Raw genomic sequence first — 26,672 nt, forward strand, 5'->3', positions numbered from 1 at the left:
TTATGACCTTTCCACAGGATCGGTGATGAATATATGATTGCTGGGATCCCACTGATCACTAGAAAGGGCATCTTGAGTCCTCTATATGAATGGGGAGTGTGCACTACCACTTCATTCACTATCTGTGACAATAATGAAGATAACAGACTATCGCCAAGTACCATATAATTAGTATGGTCACATCCATATTGACCTCTGCTCTAAAATTACTATGTCATTTATCCCATAAGGTCTACACCATTTAAAGCCAATGCTGGCAATGCAGTTTTTTAAAAGTAGAATAACAAAGTACCTTATATACTCGAGTGTAAGCCTAGTTTTACAGCACATTTTTTATGCTAAAAAAGCCCCCCTCGGCTTATACTTGAGTGAGGTAAAAACAAAACGGCAACAAAAAACCCGCAATACTCACCTCCCAGCCTGCTTGACAAAGATCTGAGGATCGAAACATCGCTTTCATTGTATTGAGGAATAAAGATGATTTTTATTTAAAAGAAACAACTCCTGAGTGCTGGCCTGGCTACATCTATACGGATTACTGCTTTTCTGATCGTAGGGTCTGGATCACCAACTGGGATCGTGCACCATAGGCTGTTTTATATGCCTGGATTTAAATCAACTGGTAGTGCTGCTTCTCCTACCTAATTCTTTCTGTTGCACCTCCCAGCCAGCGTCTGAGCCTGGCGCGATGGTCTCCCCAGCGGTGCGGCAAGCTGCTTGTGAACTCTTCTCACTGTCCTCTCCCTGCTCAGCTTTGAATTCCCCTGCCGTCAGCGCTGTGTAGGTAAGCGCTGTGATTGGATCGAGCGCCAGCCAGTCACAGCCGGCGCTCGATCATTCACAGCCATTCAGTGGATGACATTACTGAATGGCTGTGATTGGTTTATCAAGCACTGGCTGTGATTGGCTGGCACTCAAAGCCGAGCAGGGAGATGACAGCGGGGAGAATTCTCAAGCAGCTTGCTGCACCACCGGGGAGACCATCGCGCTGGGGACACAGACGCCAGCTGAGAGGTGAGTATGCTCGAGTCAATAAGTTTTACCATTTTTTTTGTGGTAAAACTCATTGACTCGGCTCATACTCGGGTCTGCTAATACTCGAGTATATACGGTAATTGAAAAGTCTTATGTATCCCAAAGTGATTCCAATGAAGACTGCATGTCACTGAGTACCAAATAAGCCATCATAGAGCGGTTTATGGATCGGAATATGCAACACAAAACCAAATCTTAGTTTTTTAAAATGTTTTAGAAAACAAATCAGAATAAGGTTCCGTAAATTTTTTAGTGCTGTAATTCTGGCGTCCCAGTTATTCATACCAGATGGTGAACGCTACAAAAACAAAACCCGTAAACAGCCGTGAAATTGCAGTTTTCTTTTCCATTAACTACGCCCAATTCCCGATAAATTCCTAGAAACATGCAACGTATAAGAACCCAGAAAAGGTACAATTGAAAATACAATTGATCTTTCTCTATGCATATACCGACCTGTATTTAAAGGGGTTGTCCCGCGGCAGCAAGTGGGGTTCAGCACTTCTGTATGGCCATATTAATGCACTTTGTAATGTACATCGTGCATTAATTATGAGCCATACAGAAGTTATTCACTTACCTGCTCCGTTGCTGGCGTCCACGTCTCCATGGATCCATCTAATTCTGATGTCTTCTTGCTTTTTTAGACGCGCTTGCGCTGTGCGGTCTTCTCCCCTTCTGCTCGGTTCGGCACGAGCTGCGTTCTGGCTCCGCCCCCTTCTACGCGTCATCGCGTAGCTCCGCCCCGCCACGTGTGCCGATTCCAGCCAATCAGGAGGCTGGAATCGGCAATGGACCGCACAGAGCCCACGGTGCACCATGGGAAAGGACCCGCGGTGCATCGTGGGTGAAGATTCCGGCGGCCATCTTGGTGAAGGAAGAAGAAGGAAGACGTCGCAGAGCGGGGATTCGGGTAAGTAATATGTTTTTTGTTTTTTTTAACCCATCCCTTGGGGTTGTCCTGCGCCGAACGGGGGGCCTATGAAAAAAAACCAAAAAACGTTTCGGCGCAAACAACCCTTTTAAGGGATTTATCTCATGAATACAATATTTTCTCCAATATAATGTACCATAAAACGGTCTTACATGCTTTGCACCATGTTTACGATGTTTTAGACACTTTCAGACATCTCTATGCTGCCGCATGTGTGTTTGTTGAAAGAGGTGTAGCTATCCGGGTAAGGGGAGTGGTACCAGTGTGATGCAATGCTCAAGAAATGGCGCCAGAATTCTGAAAACTCTGGTAGAAGCTAAGTCAACTAATTGGTGGTATAAAGTTACACAGAGGTCTCTAAAAATGTCAGATTTCTCATCCACCATGAGCCACTGCGATAAATGTTGCAGATTTTAAGATTATCTTGTCTAGTGTGTAAATATTAGGGAGGATTAAACACTTACTAAAAAAATGTTTCTATCCCCAGGTATTCCAGGGCCCATGTTAGAATAGCGCCACCTGCTGTTTTTATACTTTGTCCACATCAGTAATTGTTCCAAGGTGGTCACACATGTTCAGCCTTGTTTTTCTCTTCTCCTCTAGGTATGTGAAGGGATCGCTGGTTTGGTGAGCTACTACTTTTGAAGCCCCAGCATAGTCTCTGCTTGTCAGCACAGATGCTGTATCTGTAGTCCGAGATTGGGACAGTGAGATTACAATAGCTCAGCATCTCTTCTGATGAGCAGAGAAGACGTTGCAGCTTCTGAATCAGCCGCTCATCACACCAGGATCCCCCCACAACCCGGTGGAGCAGCGAGGAGGCGAGACTGAGCATTATGTAACTGAAGTGTGTAAACCTGTTTGGACGCAGTCCGATGTTTGGCACAATTCTGACATCAACGCATCTTAGATTGTGTTCGGATGTGTTCACACCAGGGTCACCAATAGGCCAGTATAGGTGGTTCTGTAGTCAGCAGCTCAGGCTAACGCGTACCAAAAAGAGGAACACATAAGAATGTCTTCTGCAACCCACCCTCCAAAATTCACTGTATGCGTCACACTTGTATTACATAAATGACTTTCATTTAATAGGTGATACTGTCCAAGTATATGGTCCATTTTTCTACTCTGTTCCCCAGGGATCCACAAACTTTATGGCACGGCCACTAAAAGGAAACCTAAAGACCATATTATTCTCTTACATTCCGTCCGGAGGGGTACACCAAATTTTGCATAGAAAGGGGTATATTAATTCAAAAATGTTATTTCCACCTTCCTCAGATGCCCACCAAATATGTATAATAGGGTACCAGAAGGAAAAATGAGGCGTGATGGAACTCCGGGGGCCCTGACCATTATAATCTATAGGTCAACCCAACTAATATAACAAGAGTTTTTCCCCAAATCCATCACATAATGCCGATTTATAATGACAAGTGTCATTAATACTTAGAGCAGCCTTCTGCTGTTATGACCTGCTGCATACGTGAGACATAGCAAGACACCCGCTTCTGACAGCGTTCCTTAGGAATCTTCACCCATTCCTCATGGGCAGTGACCTTCACTTCACTAATATTCTTTGTGTTGCAACCAGCTTCTGCACATCCCTCCAAAGATTTTCTAGTCAGACGACTGTAACGGCCACTCCAGAATCTCCCAAGACTACTTCTGAAACAAAACCTTGGTGAACCAAGTATGCTTGGGAGGTCCAATGACAAAAACTCTCTTGGGTGGGCTTAACCTACGGATTCTTGACTATTCGGTGAGTTATCAGTGGTATTCCACATTTGATTGGCCCTACGCCAATCACTGCTTTGTGGTGTTTATGGATTGGCTGTTGTGTACACACATAATGAAACTTAGGTTTTTAAGCGCAGAGGGGAGGGCACAGATGGGCAAGTACAGGGACAGCAAGGAGGGACAAGAGGTGGTGCAGGGAGAGGGCTGATGAATGAATGGTGGCATAGGAAGTTAGGGGGAGGCATAGAGGAATAAATAGTGGTACAGATGGAGAGTGGGAACAGGGCACAGGTGTCATGTGATCGGCTACAGGCAAATCATATTGAAGGACAAGTATTTTGAAACTGCGATTGAGTTTTCAGGTATTTAAGGTCCTGTAAGTTAAATTTGTAGCATACAAGGATCCACCATTACTGATCTCAATGGAGCTGCACAAAGTGGCCATTTTTGTCTGTTACCACAGAGCATGTTATGAGGGTTAGAGCTCAACAAGATGAATGTTTCCCCTCCACTCTATATACTATAGACATATGGATTACCATTTTTCTATATGGTTTATGACTATTATGGGTTATCTGCCTTCTCCTTGTAGCTCTCTGCTTGGTAAAGTGGTTTGGCCCACAGATAGCATGTATCACTTTTCCACATAAGTGATAAATCTATAATAACTCGGACCTCCACTGATCACCAGAAAGGGGGTCTTGAGCCCCCTGTGTGAATGGAGTGGTGGTCACACATGTGCACTTCCACTTTACACTGTCTGTGAGACTGACAGAGATAGTTGAGTATCAGATGAGTATTTCCACATCTTTATTGACCTAAAGTATAAAATCACCGTGTTATTTATCCCGCGGGGTAACTAAACGTAAAAAAATGAATGAAAAAAAATTCTGACATATTGAACAGTGTGGTTTCGGGTGCTGAGAGCTCCACAATCACTAAAACAAATGAATAGAAGCACTTTTGTACTGGAAAGTGCTCTCTGGTACTCTATCCTATACAGCTGGAAGAAAAACAATGTATCAACATTTACTGAACTTATGGAGGCAAAAAGACCTGCTGGATGGGGCCTATGGGTACATTTAACATATATGCTGGGAGCTTTTTTCGGCTTATATGTTGAACATAGAGCTCATTAAGCCTTATTCTGCTCCTTCCCCTCCACTACTGATACGATAAGTGCAAATGCTCTCTCACATCCCCAAATATAACCCCTTTATTAGATATGCACGTGCTGAAGATATGGTATCTGCTCTATTATGAGCAAATGTACTTTGTATCCAGAAGTGTTTCAATTTGATGCGTGAAGCTTTGAAGCCTCTAAGCTGTAGATGGGAACACTCTAGACTTCCGCTCGTCAAGCACATAACTAATTAGAATTTTTAGTATGCACAGAGAGGCTTTCAGAGATCTGCCAAGACGTAGGTGAACCAATTGTAAGTTGCAAACTCATAGTTATTCAAGCCGTATACATTTAGTGAGAGAATATTGATTTATTTTTGTATGCCGTCTAGTTTATAAATATGCATTAGGATTTAGTCTTATCTGTGCTTTTTTTTTCTTTTTCCCTTCTTCTTACAGTGCAAATTCATCTGGGAAATGAATTTGATATGCAGGGCAGTTCGCTCCTGCTGGCTGGGACTTTTTCCTTCTTTTAATCCTAAATGTGCTGAAACGTAAACCTAAAGTTAAGGTGGAAGTCATGTTAATGTTGAGATAATTTTTCCAAGAAAGTTTCTTTGCGGGATAGGATATTTACATATAGGCATTCAGCCGCAGCTTTCGTATACATTACAGTGGCCATTAGTCTGGCATCTGATGCCCAGCCATGTATGAAAATGGGCACGATGCCAAATCACTTAATAGTCAAGAAGCCAAGGCGTTGGGGGTACAGAAATAGTTTTCACAGCAGAGTTCTGAGGAGGCTGAAAGGTCTCTGCTGCATAAGGTGGTACCAGTATTATTAATGGTAGATGGAAGAGGGCTTGTCCACCTCTACACGATGGATGACCTATCCTCGTTATAGGTCATCAATAGTTGATCGGCAGGGGTCCTTTGGGACCCCAGTTGATCAGCGGTTCTTCTAGTGTCAGTATGTAGAGCGTACAGACAGATTTGCATTGTGAACAGTTCCTACATTACCAACCTGGATAGCTGCAGTGTGTACAGAGCTACCCGCTTCATACACATTGCCATGGCCCTGGATCATGCTCCCCAGCAGTGGGACCTCATTGATCAGCTATTGATGACCTCTCCTGAAAAAATGTTAAAATCTTGTAGACCAAAACTGACCAAAATGCACAATAGAAATGCTCCAAAACCCACTTAGTGCTATCCTGCGCGCCTTAGTAAAAAAAGACAAAAAAAAATGCAGCGAAAAAAGTTTACTATTTAAAGTAAAAAGGCATTAACGCATATCCAGTTCACATGTAGAGGAAACAAACTGCTGTGGACTTTCTCCTGTAACTGCACAGTGACTCTAGCAATAAATCCGCAATATGTGAAAACAACCTTGGGCTGCTTTCACACGGCCGAGAAAATCACACAAGATTTGCCCATTGCGAGACACACAAATCTCGAAATCATGAATCAAGTCGTATACATGAGCAGTAAAAAATCGCGGTTTGCCCTATTTTTGGGTGTTCCCTCAGAACGCATCGCTCATTGTTTTCAATGGGGCCAGGAAAAGCATTGCACGGCAATTGAGGCATGTGTGAATGCGATGTGAGTAAGGATGAGCGAGTATACTCGCTAAGGCACTACTCGTCCGAGTAATGTGCCTTAGACGAGTATCTCCCTGCTCGGTCATAAAGATTCGGGGACCACCGCGGCTGACAGGTGAGTCGCAAGGGAGAGCGGGCGGGAGAGAGAGATCTCCCCTCCGTTCCTCCCCACTCTCCTCCGCAGCTCCCCGCCCCGCGGCGGCCACCGAATCTTTAAGGACGAGCAGGGAGATACTCGTCTAAGGCACATTACTCGAACAAGTAGTGCCTTAGCGAGTATACTCGCTCATCCTTAGATGTGAGGTTTCCCATCAAAAACAGTGGGAAACCCTTGCCGATCTTTCGGAGGAGCACTACTTCCGTAAAGCGATGCAAAGTGTTTTTGAAACAAAAATGCCTCACATCCACAGGAAAAGTGCACGTTCCCGAGTGTGATATCACATTTCACGACCCGATATCGCGCGCGCCTGTTTGAAATTAGTTTTAGAGAGTCTTCTGTGAGTTTAACTTTTTCCAATCCACTGTCAGACGTCTTCAGACATTCTGATTGAAGGCTGTACAGCTCTGATGGCGGAAGACGTCCGGCAGGGTATTCTTATTGTATATTACTGGCCGCTCTGTTATCGGGGGCCTCTTTAGCATGTCCCATAACGCAGTACTGGCTCTAGCCAGCAGATGGCGCCATTGTATAATGGCAGAAAGAGAAAGCTCCCTAGGAAACCCTGAATCCAAAATTGGATTGCAAAGGGTTAAGGTTGCAACTGCTCACGAATTTGTCCCCCCTCCCCCCCCCCCCCCCCCCAAGTTAAAAAAAACGGCATCAGTAATACTATCCACATCTTTGGGTCACATTTATTAACTGAGCCTCCAAAAGTTGTTACTTGTGCAAAATCCTAATTTTTTCTCTGTTCTTTTTAAAATTGAACGGTCGGTGTAGTTTACCAGGACAGATTTGTTAGTTTGTCCCACTTCTAGCAGTTATTGATGGCCTATCGTCAGGATAGGTCATCAGTAACTGATTGGTGGGAGTCCTGTTCACGTCAGTGGGACTGAGCCTGCAGTATCTCTCCAGGTCACTGCCCAATGTACAAAGCCATATGCTTACGCCAGCACAGCAGCTCTGTCCATTAGATCAGCGGCTCAGGGGAACTGCTGATCGGCTGGCAGCGTAAGCGGGAGATCCCGTAAATCAGTAGTGACAACCCCAGAAAATGGAGTAAGTCCAACACCTGCTCGTAGCAGATGTAGATTTCATGTCTTAACCTTAGGACAGTCCAGAATATGACAAATTTATTAAGAAGCGGGCATCTTTTAATACGTTTGGTGCAGTTCACTCCAACAATCTTTTTCTTACACATAGGCCGCCTGCACACGAGCGGAAATCCCGCCGCTGAAAGTTTGTATAGGAGTGCATTAAAATACGTACTCCTATGCAGACGGCCGCGGTTTGGCCGCGCGAAATCTCGCGCGGCAAACAAACCGCGGCTTGTCCTAATTTTCTGCGGGGCACGCACTCACCCGGCCGCCGCTCCGGTCTGCGCATGCGCCGGCTGCGCGGCAGCCGGCACATGAAAGAGCCGGGGGCCGCCAGGCGCGGGTGAGTACGCGTTCGTCCCTGCAGGCGCTCGGGTCGGATCACGCGGCGAGAATTCTCGCTGCCTGATCCGACCCGCTCGTCTGCAGGCGGCCTTATGAAAATAAATCTGCCTCTTTTTTTTTTTTTTTGTTTTTACCTCTTTAGTTCAATTTGGTATTGGAAAATCTTAGCATCCGGCAATCTGCTGATCCTGATGGGCATCATGTCCTATACACACTGTTCTGACCAAACCGATAACAGTTTTGGCTGTTGAACCTGCAGCGTACATTCTATATAGCTTGTAATTCTGAATTATGTATCCATTAAGATTAACACAAGGTAATTGATATGCGTTAGAGCCGTGCTGTAACCGGTATGCAGCATTTTATTGCCCTCTTTAGAGACTTTATAGCTCATTATTGGAGGTGAGCGAGCACCCAAATGCTCGGGTTCTCGTTGTTCGAGTCGAGCTTTTCGTAAAATTCGAGAGCTCTATTCGAATAACGAACCCCATTGACTACAATGGGAGACTCAAGCATTTTTGTATAGGACCTGCCGGTTGCGGAGCGTTTTTCCTCTGTTCGTGTTTTCTCTCTCTCTCGGGGAGGGGTTGAACACGGCGTGATGCTTGCTCGAGGAGCGAGCACCATCGAGTGTGCTAATACTCGAACGAGCATCAAGCTCAGAAGAGTACGTTTGCTCAACTCTACTCATTATGCATTATCTATTTAGCGCCATCATTCTCTGCAGCGCTGTACACAAACTGGGAAACATAGATATATTTTTTGGAGCAGATTTCATCTAATCTATACCATACCCAAAGAGAAATGACAGACATAAAAATCATACATATAGTTTTTTTCTTTCTAAAATGCCAATATATGACCTCTCATAGCTGTATGGTAGTTGGCTGGCTGTTTTTTGGCCAAATCTGAAAACTAGGTGCTGTCTGTAAATGAGAAGAAAAAAAAGAATGTCTGTTTTGTTTTGTTTTTAATACATTTTCAGTTTTTCCTCTCCCATTAAAAAACAAACAAACCCTGAAATACTTTTATTTTTCTGAAAGATGTTTAATTTTCTTTATATTATCTGCTGCCATCTTCTGTCAGCCAAAACTTTTTTTTCATTTTTCCGTCTACATAGTTGTGAGGGCAATTTTTTTGCCGGACGGCCTGTAGTTTCTATTGGTATGATTTTGGAGGACATACTACTTTTTGATTGCTTTTTATTACATTTTTTTCTTGGAGACAGGGTGACCAAAATACCCGCAATTCTGGCTTTGTTTTTTCTGACAACGTTCACCGTGCAGGGTAAAAAATATGTTACTTTGATAGATCAGACTTTTACGGACGCTGCGATACTAAATATGTATTTTTGTTTTATTATTTAGATTATCTATATATATATATATATATATATATATGAATTTGTATGTATGTACCACCATAACTCACGAACGCCTAGAGCAATTTCAATCAAACTTGGTACTTATATAACTCATCCCATGGAGACAAATTTGGTGGGAATAAGACAGCCCCACTACCCTGGGAGGGAGTCAGGAGGGGGGGGGGGGGGGGTGCCAGAAGGGCGCTATATACACACACTCATTTGAATTTTTTGCATGTCTAAAAAAAAATCAGCTAGTTTTATTGTAAATATGGCAAACGGTTTGTGTTTTGGTTTTTTTTTAAACTTTTATTACATTTTATATTTTTAATATTTAATAAAACTTTTTTAAACTAATTTTTGCAGTTTTTATTTAGCCCCCATAGGGATAAGAACTTGCGATGCTTTGATCACTCTTGCAGTATGATGTAATGGCATAGCATTACACTATACCATGATCTGAAAAGCGATATATTAAGCTACACTACAGGCATGGCCTTTCAGAAGTCCCCCGGCTGCAATGGCAACCCACAATCTTATCACGGGGGACAGTGTGGGACCCCCAAACATCTATCAGGGTATTTAAAGAGTTGACAGCTCTGATCAACTGGTAATCGAAGCTGTTGTGGGAGGGTGTTAGCTGTAAGAAACAGCCGGAAACTGCATTGTTTGGAGTGGGATTGACCCGCGATCTCCCTCCATATATATCCCAAACCTGCAGAACATAAATTCACCTTCTGTAGCGTTAAGGGGTTAAAGAGATGTGTTTTTAGGGCCCTGCTTAAAACTGTAGGTGTTGGGGATTAACCTGATTGCCTGGGGTAGTTTATTCCAGAGAACTGGGGCAGCTCAAGAAGAATCTTGGAGGCGGAAGTAGGAGGTTTAGATTATGGAGGAATTTAGTAGAACAGAGAGCACGGGTAGGGTGATAGACAGATAAGAGAGGAGATCTCTGGAGGTGCAGCACTGTGGAGAGCTTTATTGGTGAAATTGATTAATTTAAATCCTGTAGTGGATGGGCAACCAGCGCAGTGACTGGCATCGGTGTAAAACATAAAGAACAGCCTGGCTGCTGCATTCAGGGTAGATTGGAGAGGGGAGAGTTTGGTGAGGGCAAGACAGATTAGTAGCAAGTTATAGTATTCAAGCCAAGAATGGATAAGAGCGACTGTAACAATTTTAATTGTTTCCACAAAAAGAAAAGTGTGAATTCTGGAGATTTTTTTTGAGGTGCAGATGGCATGAGTGTGCGAGAGATTGAGGAAGTCAAATATGACCCATTATGTGCATCAGTCCTTGAACACCAAATTATCCTCTACACCATTTCTTTGATTATCTCTAATATACAGACATGCTCTTTCTTAACTTTCATCTTGTCTTGCCATATCCTGGTAAAGAGTAATGTGAGATGACCAGCTTTGGAAAAAAGTTACATTGCTCTGTTGGTCGTTGTGTATGCTGTATGTCTCCAGAGCTTGGAGTTTTCACCTCAGAGGGGTAAAAGCTGTGATGCGGCCTATGGGGTTAGACAGGCATTCTGGTACATGCAGAAAAAAAAACACCTGTGTGTGCCAGGAAGTAAGATAAAAGATCATACTCATGAGATAGAAGGCTGGTTGCTAGCTAGGGAAGTTGTGAAGGAGCCACATCAGGGACTTAGAGCCTTAGGTCCTTTTTGGACCAGTTCTGGGACCGTCACGATATTTTAAAGGAGGAGAACGCCCCGGGTGGGGTTAGTGATGGGGACTGGACAGTGAACCCTGGACTTTTGTATGCTGCGTTTATGTTGTTCTGAAGATAAATGCTGGTGGAAGTCAATTTTAAAAGGAAATCCTGTCTCTGGAGCCATTTCTACATGTGTGGTGCCCATTTCCGGACCGAGAGGTCGTCGATCCCACAGGCGAGTAACCCCACTTGCCACACCACATAAGAATGTATCAAACTTTTAGTGTGAGAAATTAGTCTTATGAAATTTGCTGCAATGTGAGGGTGGACTTATTTGTATTTCCACACATCTAGCCTTGTATATAGTAACACTTCTAATAATTTGTCCCTATATTTGGGAGATGGACACACTGGAAGCAGCTACAGAGGAAGCCAATTAAACTCTGTATGTGTTTGAAGTTAGAGAAGACGACATTATTGAATTGTTGCCACTTTCATAGTTTGGGGACAGAGGGAAGCAGTACTTTTATGTTTGTGCTTTACACATTGTGTGATAGTCCTAGAGGACGACCTTTACCTTCTGTATTATTAGTGGTAGCTGTTTTGCTTTATGATGGGACATATAAATCTCCCCCAACCTGTAATCACCGGCTTCATTTTACCTTCAGCTCCATTCTGCTAGAATTAGATGTGGACGCTCAGGTCCTGTCATTGCAGAAGTATCCAGCCGAGCTCAGCTTGTTAGAGCTGTTTACACTCTAATTTGGAGGCCTGAAGTCCAGTCTCCTGGTAAGTTGTTCCCTATAAATCTTAATGTCCGCTCCCAACAAGTGGAAGGTGTAAACGCTCTGTGTCAACTGTGTATTTGGTTGCTCTGCAGTTGTAAAAATGACAAACTTTACCAGGCAATGTACTCAAGAAAGCAAGAGACCAAAGTAATAACATTTTATGCGGTTGATGTTGTTAGAATCACTGCCTGGTACAACAAGGATAATGGAAAAGGGAACAGATGAAGATAAGAATCTGAATAAGCTGGAGTAACTTCTGATGTCCACAGCTAGACAGGCACTGCTCCCAATGGTTTCCGAACAGTGAAGGATATTAGAATCTTAAAGATGGATCGGTGATTCACCTACCACTTGTTCTATTACAGGGCTGAGGAGGAGGTGACCATGCTGTCACTCTCCCTTAATTATTAATGATTGGCTTATGTTGGCTTAGAGGTGTTGTAGTAATAATAATATAAATGTGTTTCTTAAATCAGCCTGTGCAAATATATATATATCCACCTTCAAAGGAAAGTTAAATTGTTAACAACCTTAATATTATAGGTTGGTATGTACAAGTAGAAGTTGAAGCTCCCACGTATGGTTCCCATAGCTCGCTGGCAAGGGGAGGAACTTCTTATCTCTGACTGCATACTTTCGGTCGAGATTGGAATATTAATTAGGTCTGTGCTAGTGGGGTATATAGGAATTACGTGTTCACATAGCGACATACACCTGGGGTGTAAACATATGTTAATCATCAGCATCATTACATACTAGGCCAATCATGAGTTGTTATGATGTTGGGAGGGGTATGCATGTAATTGGTGCGTCATATTCAGTATATCTGTATTGTACTTCCTTTCAATAAACCAGAAGGGTATGGGGGCTGACGGATAGCATCTGTGAGTTCAAATACATATATTCATGCATTAAGCTTCTCATTATAACCAATCTCGAGCAAACCAGGGAAATCTTTGGGAATATGATTTATTCCCATAACAGAGGGGTTAAGATGTGAAAACCATTGCAGCGCTATGTCAGGCAATATGGGCATCCAGACAATGACCACAGGACTGGAAAAGATCTGTCTTCATCCCTCCACCAAAGAAAGGAGACTCCTAGAATTGCTCCAACTACCGAACAATAGCCCTCATTCCGCAGGCAAGCAAGAGCCTTCTCAAAATTATACAGGAAAGACTGAGATCAGTAGTTGAAGGAGCACTCCCTGATACGCAGCCAGCATTCCGGCGAAGATGCGGCACTCACGAGTCACGACCATATTGCAAACCTGTAATGGACCATGAAAAAGCTTGAGCATGCCAAAAGAATATTTACATGTGCTTTACCAACTACATCAAGGCCTTTGACTGCATTGACCATGACAAGCTATGGCAGGCCCTACAAGAGCTGGGCGTATCAGCAAATTTAGTCAAGCTAATAAAATCACTTTTTTTTTTTTAAAGGAACGTTTATTGGGCATGTCATACATCACAATACAAAACAACAAGGGAGAGTTATCAAGAATACTTCACAAAATTAGAACATTATAATTTTCTCGCTCCTTTAAGAGTTTATAATACCCCTTTTTTATTTTAAAGAACTTTGGCTGTTGTAACAAAGTAGACCAAGACTCCCAACTTGGGGAATCGTAACAAATGGAACAAGCAACTATAAACTAAACCAACAGCTCCACTACCATTATTGTATATACCTATTGTGCATGCGAGTCACAACAACCAATAGAGAAAAGACCTTCAGGATTTCCAGAAAAAGAGGAGTTAGTCAGATACTTCCAGCACAGTGTTGGGGCAGTCAACCCACCGACTCCATATCTTGGTGAACTTGGCAGGGCATCCCCTAGCCGTATATGTCAATTTATATAGAAGGGCATCACTTGTTAACTCACTCAGCCAGGCAGCTCTTGTGGTTTTTTTTGTGATGTTTCTAATTAAGTAATAATACATTTTTAGCAAAGAAAAAAAACTATTTGTATAGGTTGTGTGCTGCCGCATTGACCAAAATGTCTTCCGCAAGGCCAAAGAGACAGATCTTGGGGTGTAGGATACGTGGTGCTCCCAGATGCATCTCCATGAACTCAGGAACATCCCTCGAATAAGCTTGTAAAACATGACACTCCCAGAACATATGCATATTTGTGTATGTATCCATTAAACACCTTCGGCAGTCTGAGCTAGGAGATAAGTCCATAGCATTTAGACGGGTACGAGTATAATAGACTTTATGAAGGAACTTGATTTGTATTAGCCTGTTTTAGTACTTATTAAGGGAGGCCCAGAGCCTGCCAAAAGGCCTCTCTGGTCATCAATAAAATCATATTATACTAATCAAGAAGCCACTGTGAGAACACAGTATGGGGATACAGATTGGTCACCCTTTTTGTTTAACCTATATGCGGAAGTGATCATGCGTAAAATGGATCTACACGAATTGGAAATCGGGGTGAAAATAGGTGGAAGAAACATCAACAATCTCCGTTATGTGGATTGCACAACTCTACTTACAGATACAGGTCTGAAGCAGTTGATATGTAAGATTAAAACTGGAAGTAAAAAAGAAAATTAGCCTCCACCTGAATGTAGAGAAGACTAAAATTATGACAGCTGCAAAAAATGGCCAAATTCAAATCAAAATAATCAACAATAAGGTCATAGAATGCATGTGAGACTTCATCTTCCTTCGCTCAAAACCTGCTGCGTATACCCTGGATGTTGAGAGTAACAGACAGAGAAGTTCTGAATCATATAAGACCCGAAATATCACTGGATGGCAAGATGGCCAGACTCACGGATTTTGGCCATGTAATGCGAGCAGAGTTGCTCAAAAAATCTATAATGCGTAGACAGATCAAGGGCAAAAGAAGACCCGGCCGCCAAAGAACACGGTGGCTGATAGTGTCAGAGCAGATACTGGCATGGATATCACGCAACTGAAAAAAGCAGTGCAAAACTGAAAAACATGGAGGGACCCTTAAAAGCCGTAAATGACTAAACAGCTAACGGCAGCAACAATTGGTTTATGTTGGCTTAGAGGGGTTAAGGTGTGTTTTTATGGTTAAACGTTTTGACTCATTAAAAAAAAAAAAAAAAAAAAAAATGGAGCCCTATATTTCAGACTATTTGCCTCCCTATAATTTTGACTGTGTATCGGTCATTGGCACAGTTGCATGTTAAATATGTTGTACTCCTCTACATAATGGCTTTAGCAGCAAGCTACCCATTTTCAAGCATATTACTTTGGTCCTAAGTTGTAGGCATATATTCACATCATTCTAAATACCCTTTCACTAAAGCTAATGGCTAATCATAATGCCTTCACATTCTTACTTTTTGGCTACCGACCTCTACTTTTCTCTCTTGCCCCTTCCACCATTTCTGCTCTTCTGCTCATCCTTCATTATCTCCATCTCCACCCTTGCTTTTCTCCTTCCATCCTACCTGCCCTCCCATTTTTTTTCTTTTCTACCCTCCTTTTTTGTCCTTCCCACTCTTCCTTTCTTACTTTTGTTTTCAGTGTTGGATCTTTCTTTCCTTCTAACTTCTTTCCTTCTAACTTCTTTCCTTCCTCCCAATTTCCTATCCTTCCCACCCTCCCTTCTTTTGGTCTTGTCTATCATCTATTTTTGTTCTTTCCAGTCTTCCGTGGTCCCAGTCGCCCCTCGTGGTCCCAGTCGCCCCTCGTGGTCCCAGTCGCCCCTCGTGGTCCCAGTCGCCCCTCGTGGTCCCAGTCGCCCCTCGTGGTCCCAGTCGCCAATTGTGGTCCCAGTCGCCAATCGTGGTCCCAGTCGCCAATCGTGGTCCCAGTCGCCAATCGTGGTCCCAGTCGCCAATCGTGGTCCCAGTCGCCCCTCGTGGTCCCAGTCGCCCCTCGTGGTCCCAGTCGCCCCTCGTGGTCCCAGTCGCCCCTCGTGGTCCCAGTCGCCCCTCGTGGTCCCAGTCGCCCCTCGTGGTCCCAGTCGCCCCTCGTGGTCCCAGTCGCCCCTCGTGGTCCCAGTCGCCCCTCGTGGTCCCAGTCGCCCCTCGTGGTCCCAGTCGCCCCTCGTGGTTCCAGTCTCCCTCCTTTGTCTACTATGTTTACAACCCCTATCTATTTAATCTTCCCTATAATATCTTTGTGACAATATTGCAATATGAAAATCACTGAAAAATGGCCATACTTGCTAATGCAAAGGTTCAAGGGCAGGTACAAGCGCCAGTTCCCAGCAGCAAGACAGGTGCAAAATACTGTTGAACAATCCCTCAAACGCACATTTTTCAGTTCTTTTCATTGCCATTTTCCTGGGACTTGTGCGGATTTTATCCCTTTTTCCAGTGCATTGTCCCCGTCCACACCAACCCTAGCAGTTATAGTAAGTTGCGCTGCTTCCTCTAGTGTCATATAAACTATCATTTTACAATAACATGGATGGTTACTATTTACCCGTGGTTGTTGTGCCAGGCGCAGTGCCCATAATTATTAACATTTGCTGCTGCAGAGACATTGCAAAGATTTTGTTGGCTTTCATGCTTGGAGAGACTTGAAAGATTGATGCGTTGTGTGTTCCTGGGATGTTGTGTTTGAAGGTGTACAGAGATCTGGTTTTATATCCTGAGCTATGCATTGCAAGATGATCATTCTTTTATTAATGCCTTTGAACATTTACTGCTCTCTGGGTGTAAAGATGATTCACTTTTAGTATAGCGCGTCTCATCATTTATACCATATCATATATTTAGTCTGAGTCTTGTTTATGGATTTTATTTCCAAACTCTGGGTCAACTCCATCCGGGATACTCCTGCGGCCACGGGTCTTTCATCCCGATTGTATCTGTAGATGTAACATTTAATAATATGAATCTAATTGTTGACGACTGGCCAATAGACGGTATCCTTTCGAGGCGTCCATAGCCAGACATAGCACCACTTTTGTCTATGGCCTATGTACGATGCAACCTGCCTGCCTAAGAATAATAGTGCTGCTGCATCTGGAAGAAAATATATTTCTTAATCTCATGCAAACCCTGTCTGGGACAGTGCATTTTAATAGGCAATTTAGGGCAACTTCCTTATAAAAACTTTTTGGAAACAGTAGAATTAAATGTAAGATGTCAGCCTGACTTGTGTGTATTAGGACAGAAATCTTAACAGACTTAAGAAAGAAAGATAATGAGGCTCTGGATGGCCAACGCTCTGTTACTGCACTGTATTTACTGTAAGATGTAACAGAATTTGGATTTCCTCGAATAAGAGTGACCTCTTGGCTGAGCACTTTGGTCGAGATGACTTGGCTTGATCTAAATTATGCTATCTTTCCTTGGAAAGCCAAGCAAGTTGCATTTCAATGAAGTACATGATTTAAAGTGCAAGTTCAACTCTGAACACAGTGTTGCAGCTAAAAGATATGATCCAGATAAAAAGTTGGACTATTTTGTCTATTCGTTGCCTTTTGAGCCTGCTTCACCAGTTTTTAAAGGTGTAGTTATGTATTTCTCACATTTTGCATCTCATGGTTATTAAAGGGGTTGTCAAATAGTTGTAGACTATTGATGGCTTAATTGTCAAATAAGCCATCAATAGTAGGTTGAGGGGGCGCCGTCCAGGACTCCCAGTGATCAGCTATTTGCCGGGCCAGTGCACGCACTACGTGGATTTCTGCAGGAAGCAGACAGCTCTGTTACCACTTGAGTGGCCCAGCTGCCTCAATGGGAACTTGCCAGTAATACCAAGCAAGATTACGGCAGTGAGAACAGAGTTGTATGCATTCGGCAAACAGCTGATCAGTGGTAGTCCAAGGCAATGGACCTTCGCTGATCTACTACTGATGGTCTATCCTGCAGATAGGCCATCAATAGTTTACAACCTGTCAACCCCTTTAATTATGGAAATTTCAAATCGATTCATTAAAAACTGAGTGAAAATTAAAGGAGCCCCTTCAGGTGAGAGATGGCTTGTAAATTTCTAGGTCACTCTTTTAGTGAGTTTGCCATCATCACATCCTCTGGTAGAGAGTTCCATAATCTCACTGCTCTTACAGTAAAGAACCCCCTTCTATGTTGATGTAGAAACCTTCTTTCATCTAGACCAGTGGTGTTAAACGGCTTTTCACCAAGGGTCACATCAGCCTTACGGGAGCCTTCAAAGGCCTGATTGTAATTGTAAGATTTTTAATACGAGTTCCTCCATAGTGATCCCAGTAAGAATAGTGACCCCCCCATAGAGTCCTCAGTAGTAACGAGTGTTCCCATAGTGACCCACTAGTACTAAGGTATCCCATTGTGGGCCCAATAGTATTAGTGATCCCCATTGTGGCCCCAGTAGTATTAGTGACCGTCATTGTGGCCCCAGTAATATTTTAGACCCCAATAGTGGCCCTAGTAGTATTTTAGACCCCTACAGTGGCCCCAGTAGTGTTTTAGACCCCTACAGTGGCCCCAGTAGTATTTTAGACCCCCATAGTGGCCCTAGTACAGTAGTATTAGTGACCCCCATTATTGTGGTAACATTAGTAAGTGACCCCCCCCCCAATGCAGATGCAGTAGTAAATGTTCCCTATATTGGTAGCCCCAGTAGAAATAGTGCCCACCATAGTGACTCCAATATGCCTAGTGTCATCCATAGTGACTTCACTACGAATAGTGTGCCCTAAATTAACCTCAGTACTAATAGTGTCCTTAGTGAACTCTATAGTAACCCCAGTAGTATTGAACCCCATATTGACCCCAGTAGTAAAAGTAAACCCATAGTGGCTCCAGGAATAATACTTTCCCCTATATTGACCCAAGTAGTAATAGTGACCCCCATTGTAAACCCAGTAGTAATAGTACCCAATAGTGACCCTCATAGTGTTCATAGACATAATAGGGTCCCCCCCCATAGCCCAATAGTATTAGTGACCTCCATAGTGGCTCCAGTAGTATTAGTGACCCCTGTAGCGGCCCAAGTAGTAGTAGTGACCCCATATAGTGGCCCCAGTAGTGAGTGCCCCCTATATTGGTGTTCCCAGGAGACATGATGCCCCCCCCCAACCACCCCCTATAGTGGCTTCAGTAGTAATAGTATACCCTATATTGGCCTCTGTAGTAATAGTGACCCCTATAGTAGCTTCAGTAGTAATAGGGCCCCTCCCCTATTGGTTTCTAGCCAGACAGCATCCCTGCAGGCATTCCATTCGCCAAGCCTGCAGCTCAGTTCCAGCGGCAGTGCAGACTCTGATACCGCCAACTTCTCCCCTCTGTGCTGTGTACAGTACGGCGCACACAGACACCAGAGGGAAGAGAGTCACAAGTCTCTGCACTGCTGCCAATGATCAGAGCTGCAGGGTAAATGAGTGGAATGCCTGTTGAGTTGCTGCATGGCCGGTGGGCCACATAAAAAGAGGTGGTGGGCCAAATTGGGCACACGAGGCTTTAAACATGGAGGATGCCCCCCCTTGTTACAGTCCCAGTTCTTGGTATAAGCAGAGATCTCTCCCATCATTTATATTGATCTCTGACATATTTAACGGTCATTTTTCTGATCTTAATAACCCTAATTTTGATCTGTCTGGATGTTGGAGTCCACCCATTCCATTTATTACTTCAGTTACTCGCCTTTAAGCCAGCTCCAATTCCAATATATCTTTCTTGAGTACAGGTGCCCAAAACTATCCACAATATTCCATGTGTGGTCTAACCAGTGACTTGTAAAGAGGAAGAACAATGTTCTCATCATGTGCCCCTAGACCTCTTTTGATGCACCACATGATCCTATTTGCCTTGGCAGCAGCTGCCTGACACTGGTTGCTCCAGTTAAGCTTACAGTTAATTAAATCCCCAAGTCCTTTTTCATGTCAGTGTTTCTCAGTGGTTTCCCATTTAGTGTGCCCTGCCCATGTGCAGAACCTTAAATTTATCAGTGTTAAACCTCATTGCCACTTTTCTACCCAAGCCCCTAACTTATCCAGATCTATTTGCAGCCATATATCACTAGACAACAGGCAGTGGATAGCAAGTTAGGAGGATGGGAGACCACTAATAAACATTACTTTTAAAGGTATTTTTCAGCACAAAAACATCATTTAGGCACATAAAATAAGGTATACGTTTGCTAGTTATCGAAAAAACACAAGTTTATTGAAAAGTTAGTGACCATTTAAGTGTCATCAGAAATTACTGAAGAGGTACATTTTTACCACTAAGCACTGTAGATAAGTTGGCGGAAGTAATTAGAAATGTGTATTTTGTTTTCAGGGTTCCTATGATCCAAGCAAAGTAAAAGTGATCCATTTTAGTATGAATCCTGCTACTATGGCCCAACAGCAGCGCAGGGAAGAAGTCCAGAACCTCCAGGACGAGTGCAAGAAACTGAGGGAACTCGTCCGCATTTTGGAGGGGGGCATCGAAGTGCCTGAGAAACTTGATGTAGCTGGAAGTAGCCAGATGCCTACTCAGGATGTTACAGGTAAGTGTGTATTATATTCAATGATGTATAATAGATAAACATGAAAACTCTGCATCAGGTAGATTAAAAAGGGACACTCTGGATCAGTACATTGGTTCCCTTGACTGTCGAATGTGGCTGTATGGGTTCTATGTTTTAATTACATCTGATTTCTGATTGGTTGAAAGCAACGCCTACACTTTTCAATCATTTCCATTAAATAATATGTTGCTCTGTACATTGGCACCCTGCAGAAGTAGGATGTACGGACGGTCTCCTGAGTAATGCCAGTGTCACATTAACGTGCGGAGACTTGGCATGGAGCACAGGCTTATGATAATCTTTACCCTACTACATTTCAGGTCACTTTTGTTAGTTTAGCAGAAGAGAATAAACTCTATTTCCAGGGCTGAGGTCAGCAGGGAAATGGTGTTTGTTTTTCATTTTGGATGCTATAGGCCATGTGGCTTAGTGCTTAGAACTATATATACATTGTGCTGCTGGGTATATACAATACCTTAATGCCAGTCTCCATTCAAATCTTAAAGACTTTGCCTTAAAAAAGTCATTTTGAAATACCCTACTTAGAGAGCTGTCTGGTGGACCTATATGTTATACGGACTGTACATTGATTTTAATATATATATACCTTGTAATGCTTACTTTTTCCTGTGGTGGCGCTGTTGGAAATACTTAAGTTTGCAACTAATTGATCGTTGGAGACATTAAAGGGGTTTTCCGGACAATTAGTGTTGATGACCTATCCTCAGGATAGGTTATCAATAGTTGATGGGCGAGGGTCTGCCGCTCCGAACCCAGGCTGATCAGCTGTTCAGGCGCCCGCTGTCAGTGCCAGAACACCGTGTACAGAGTCGCAGCAAATGGATTTGACCCCTGTGTAATGTCCAGCCCTGAAAATTACAGGAGCAGCTCTCACTGATTTTAATGGGACCCCAGCCTGCACTTACCAGCGTTAGCTACTAGACCGGGGTGGAAGCGCTAACTGCTTTGGCTCTGTGTGCTGTGTTGTGGCACTGACAGTGGATGTCCAAACAGCTGATCAGCAAGGGTCCTGAGTGGTGGACCCCAGTTGATCAACTATTGATAACCTATCCTGAGGATAGGTCATCAATAAAACTTGCCTGGAAAACCCCTTTGGTCAAAGCATTGTATAAAGGTCCTATAATCTGGAGGTCTGAGATATGAGATTAAAGGGAGATTTTCATGATCCTCTTTACAGGTTGAATTTTGGAGGTTAAAGCGAGCGGGAGTATCACATATAACTTATTTATACCTCACCATAGACTGTACTTTTAATACCTGATTTATAATTTTCTTTTATTGTTAGTGCAGTATAATTTTTCATGTCCAGCGTTATACACGACCCTTTAAAATGACCTGATCGATCATATTTTATAGTTTATGGCGAATGCACATTGCAATCCTGTTTTTTTAAATGGGAGCGATGTACAGTAAACACGTCTGGAGATACAGAAATCTGTTATTGAGGTTACAGAGGGCAGCAGCTAAGTTATTTTGTGATCAGTAGTGGTCCCCATTTACTGACCCCCTCCAGTCCTATCTTATAACATGCAGGAAGATAGATTGAAGCGGACGGACACTTTACAGCCGGCATGCAGATAAAAAGGAAAGCTGCTCTATTTTTATATCCAGTCTTTCTCATATAAGCTCAACTATTTGTGCTCTAGACAGTTGCAAGAAAAGTTAGTGAACCCTTTGAAATGACTTGGATTTCTGTATGGATTACTAATCAAATGGGCAGTCTGATTGTTTTCCAAGTTACAACTATAGACGACGCAATCTAATAACTACCAACAATTTGTACCATGTATGTATTTTATTGAAGAACTTGAATAATCATCCATACTGCAGGGGGGAAAACTAAGTGAACCTCTGCGTTAATGACTTCTCGAAGAGCTTATTGGCAAAAAGTCTTTCAATTAAACTAAAACTATTGACCTCTCTTCAGGATAGGCCATCAATATTTGATCAGCAGGTGTCCACCGCTCAGGGTCCTTGGCTGTTGGCTGATTGAGGAGGCCGCTGTGCTTATGTTAGTGCCATGGCCTCTTCTCAGCCATGTAATATCACGCTCATCACTCATGTGGCCTGAGAGCTGCTCACTCCCATTCAAGTAAATGGATTTATGCCGCTATACCATGCACGGCCAATATACAATGTACAGTGCTGTGTCTTATGAACTGAAGCAGCTGTGGGGGTCAGCAGAGTGCTGGATGCAGAGTGGTGGACACCCACAGATCAGCTATTGATAAACTGTTCTGAGGATAGGTGATCAGTATAGTAGATTAGTCCTAGCAAATGCCTTTAAGGCAATGAGATTGGAAATAAAGGTTTTACAGATGCTTTACCCATTAAATAAAGGCGCGCAAAGCCTGGTTACTGACAAATCTGACTTCATTGTGACTGAGAAAACAATCATGTTACATTTTACTAGACGTAATCACTGCCCTGGCTCTTCCCAGAACCTAGTCATTAAAGCATTTTTGATTTTGCCTCTGTCAGGTCTCACTGTCAGTTAATACAGCTTTTCCTTCTACAATGTCATGAAACATGGATTTATTAACCAAAGCAACAGCTTTATAGCATGTCCGGGTACGCAAACCTGCAGCAGTTTTTGTCCAAATGTCTTGAATTGCACAGTGTGGATATACGTTCTGCACAGATAACACATTTCAGTGAACAAATAAGCTAATTCATTATTGATGGTTATATTGTGGCTGTGTTATGTTTGCAAGAGAATCATCCATCATGTTGCTGTCAGCAGTTGTGGCAACATCTGTATTAGAGATGTAAAAGCATTACAAAAGTAATTACTAAACATTTACTTAGCGGCACCTGCTGATTGTTTTAGGACCTGATACACATTGTAAAATAGATTCATGGTGTAGTAGTTCGAGGCATGTCTCGTGGGCAATTCTGAGTGTGGCACTACATAGGTGCTGTTTAGGGCCGAGTCAGAGACTATGTATAGGATTGTCTGATGTACCTTGTGGTGTGTTGTGATGTACTTGACAGTAGAGAGTACACATAGTGTAAGGTATGGCTGTGTCGCCTACACAATTTGCTAGTATCTTCTGGATTGGGCTATAACAGTAGAGTTGTGTCCAGCCAGTGGGCCACACTAGAATTGTTGATCCTGAGATCATGTTGGGTGGTAATGCGCTTCCATGTCCTCTTGACCCATGTTAGCTGAGGTCTTGCCAATGTCTAATGGGACTGGGGTTGACTGCTAATTGGAAGTATCTGGCCACTTTCAGGCCATTACTTGGAGAGGAAGACTGTGCTGTGGACTTATCAAAGTCCTATGAATACTTCTGTTATGACCAGAGACTGAGTGTGTCAAACAAGGGGCCTATCATTTCCTAAAACTTGGACACGTCGTACAACATATGAGAAGTTTTGATCTTTGGGGGTCTGTGTGATGAGACCTTTACCGATTGTTGAAACAAAGATTCAGAAGCAGTTAATAGAATACTTTGCTCTTTCAGCTGTGACTGTCTTTGCCCGGTTTCAGTCGGAGCAATGAGAGTAGTGTGTAGACCATATACTTTGTATGGCTCCATACACCATATGCTCAGTTGTCTGAGAAGGGCTCTGCTGCACACTTTTGCCCCTTCAGTGGGGGTCTCACCACTTTGACCCCATCTAGCAGAACTCACATTATCATGACATGTCAAAAGTTTAATGAATTGACAGTAACACATTAAGCAACCTAGAATTAAAAAAAAAAGTTTAGGGTGGGTGTTTACTTTAAAGAGGTTGTCCAGGACTATACAATTGATGACCTATCCTCAGATGATTGATGAAGCTCCACCACTCAAGATGACAATATCATTACAGACAGATCCAAGAAAAATCAAAGCAGACCCGGCAAATGACTGGGTCCAGGGGATAGCACATCAATAGTTAAGTCCAAGGCAACCAATTTAAAGGGGTTGTCCCGCGGCAGCAAGTGGGTCTATACACTTCTGTATGGCCATATTAATGCACTTTGTAATGTACATTGTGCATTAATTATGAGCCATACAGAAGTTATAAGAAGTTTTTCACTTACCTGCTCCGTTGCTAGCGTCCTCGTTTCCATGGTTGCCGTCTAATTTTCGGCATCTAATGGCCAAATTAGACGCGCTTGCGCAGTCCGGGTCTTCTTCTTTTCTCAATGGGGCCGCTCGTGCAGGATGCTGGCTCCGTGTAGCTCCGCCCCGTCACGTGCCGATTCCAGCCAATCAGGAGGCTGGAATCGGCAATGGACCGCACAGAAGCCCTGCGGTCCACCGAGGGAGAAGATCCCGGCGGCCATCTTCAGCAGGTAAGTAAGAAGTCACCGGAGCGCGGGGATTCAGGTAAGCGCTGTGCGGTGTTCTTTTTTAACCCCTGCATCGGGGTTGTCTCGCGCCGAACGGGGGGGGGGGGGGGGGGTTGAAAAAAAAACAAAAACGTTTCGGCGCGGGACAACCCCTTTAAGTGAATAACAGACCAAGACTTTCTCCCTCTCTTCCACCCCTCTCCCTTTTTTACCAGCAATCTAAAGTTTATCCTTATCCGGTCAGTCATATGTCTATATTATACACTAAAGTCTGGTGATGTTGGTCATTCGGAAACTGAACTAAGGTCAGTAAATCGAACGCATGACCATGCACACAGATATTCTGTATTGACTTCACAGATGGTGCTGTCCAAGCACTATGCATGAATGTGCCCACTATTCACTGGTTTACGGATGAAATAAGGCAAGTACTGAAATAATGAATGAAAATGACTATAAGCCCATTGCCATGCAAGGCACGTTCCTCATTTGCCTTTTTAATGAATTTCGACTTGGCCATGTATGTGTATGTATATATTTAATGAGCCAGAACTTGGTTCTATTGTATCTGCAAACTCTCCATCTATCCTGGTTTGTGTGACGTCAGCCAGGGATTAGAGCGCAGACTTGCTGCGTGTGCAACAAAGGATGAAAAAAGGAGACCGTATTTTTGTCATACCCTCTGAGCTTATGTGCTGTCAGCAGGCCTCCATTCATCATAGTCACATGAAACCTACAGTCGCACACAAGTAAAGGTTATTTTGTAGCCGAAAGCCTCGTCTGCACCTGACTAGTGCACTGTAATCAGAATAAACGTATTCTCATTAAAGCATTGCATAAATTACAACTTGCTGAATCTGCGCCACCCCTAGAACCACATTAAAGCCAACCAGCACCCTGCTCTACTCTGATGAGAGTCCGCAGAATGGCATGGTTTCCTTCAGGAGGAGACTTTGGTTTGTCCTACATGTTGCAAGGCCTGTTAAAGGGATTCTTACACTTGGTTTGGGCAGCATGAACCCGGGACAGGAATGTCTGATGCCCCTGTGGATGTTTTCATCTGAAATGCTGCGGATGCAGAATAAGTAGACTTTGAAGTTTGACTTGGAACTGAGCTCTGAGTCACGGGGGTCGGACCGCACCGGCCTCTTCCTGCCCATTTCATGCAAGGTAACAACTCCCTTTATGTAAAGGCAGAGAGCTTTCACTGCATGCAGCTGGCACGGAGAGAGCAGCGCGGCCCGCCCTCGTGACTCGGAGCTTAGCTCAGGGTTAAACTTTAAAATGTAGTTATTCTGAATTGCTGCAGCATTTCGGAATATAACCTATATAGAGACAACAGACAACCCTGTTCCGGGTTCATGCTGCCCGTGATTCAGGCAGCATAACCCCGTTGACAGAGTCCCTTTAAAGGGTTGGACACTGACTTAGATAATTGCTATCCAATAAGTGACAATACAGAGCCCACTTCCTTCCTCCAGGATGAGAGCTTATTTACATACCCTTTTTCTCAGGCAGCATTGCCCGGTCTATAAGACCTGGCAGTCGCCACAAAAAAGAAATAATGTCCCCCTGAAAATGAACATTACACCTCAAAATGTAAGCCTCGACAAGTACCGTAATACATCCTTGAATTATTCTTTATTTGATAGTTGGGGGACAAGCAAGGCTTGGTCAATGTCTGTAGAGGCCTTTGGCCCTATAGGAACCCTGGTAATTTTTTTTGAAGGGAAGAAAATTCTACAATAGTACTGCCATAATAGCAGAGCCTTATTGGACCTAAATAATACCACCACACAGTGCCAAATATCTATATCATACACCACCAACATAATACATGGGCATATAAGAATGCTATATAAGGCTCAAATAAAGCAGACCATAGTGGGGATGGGGTGAAACTCCTCAGTCAGTAGGCCCCTTTTCCTATGCCATAATCTAGCCCTATTGACAATTAATATGGCTGACACAGTGTTCCCCAAATTGTCTATTACCATACAGGAGTGGGAATCTAATAATGAGCAGCCATCCAGGAAGCTGTAGGATTATGGTGGTCAAAACTGTGTAGGAATTGTGGGCG

General features: G+C 43.4%; 1 protein-coding gene across 1 annotated transcript in view; it reads left to right on the plus strand.

Moving 5' to 3' along the window:
- The window catches only part of MAD1L1 (mitotic arrest deficient 1 like 1), a 714,648-nt gene that overhangs the window by 422,475 nt on the left and 265,501 nt on the right, over window positions 1-26,672 (plus strand). The window contains exon 16 of the mRNA XM_066576313.1: window positions 20,055-20,265. Within this exon, the coding sequence (XP_066432410.1) occupies window positions 20,055-20,265 (211 nt within the window). The remainder of the gene's footprint in view (window positions 1-20,054; window positions 20,266-26,672) is intronic.

Source organism: Eleutherodactylus coqui, chromosome 8, assembly GCF_035609145.1.
Source record: "Eleutherodactylus coqui strain aEleCoq1 chromosome 8, aEleCoq1.hap1, whole genome shotgun sequence".
Taxonomy (NCBI): domain Eukaryota; kingdom Metazoa; phylum Chordata; class Amphibia; order Anura; family Eleutherodactylidae; genus Eleutherodactylus; species Eleutherodactylus coqui.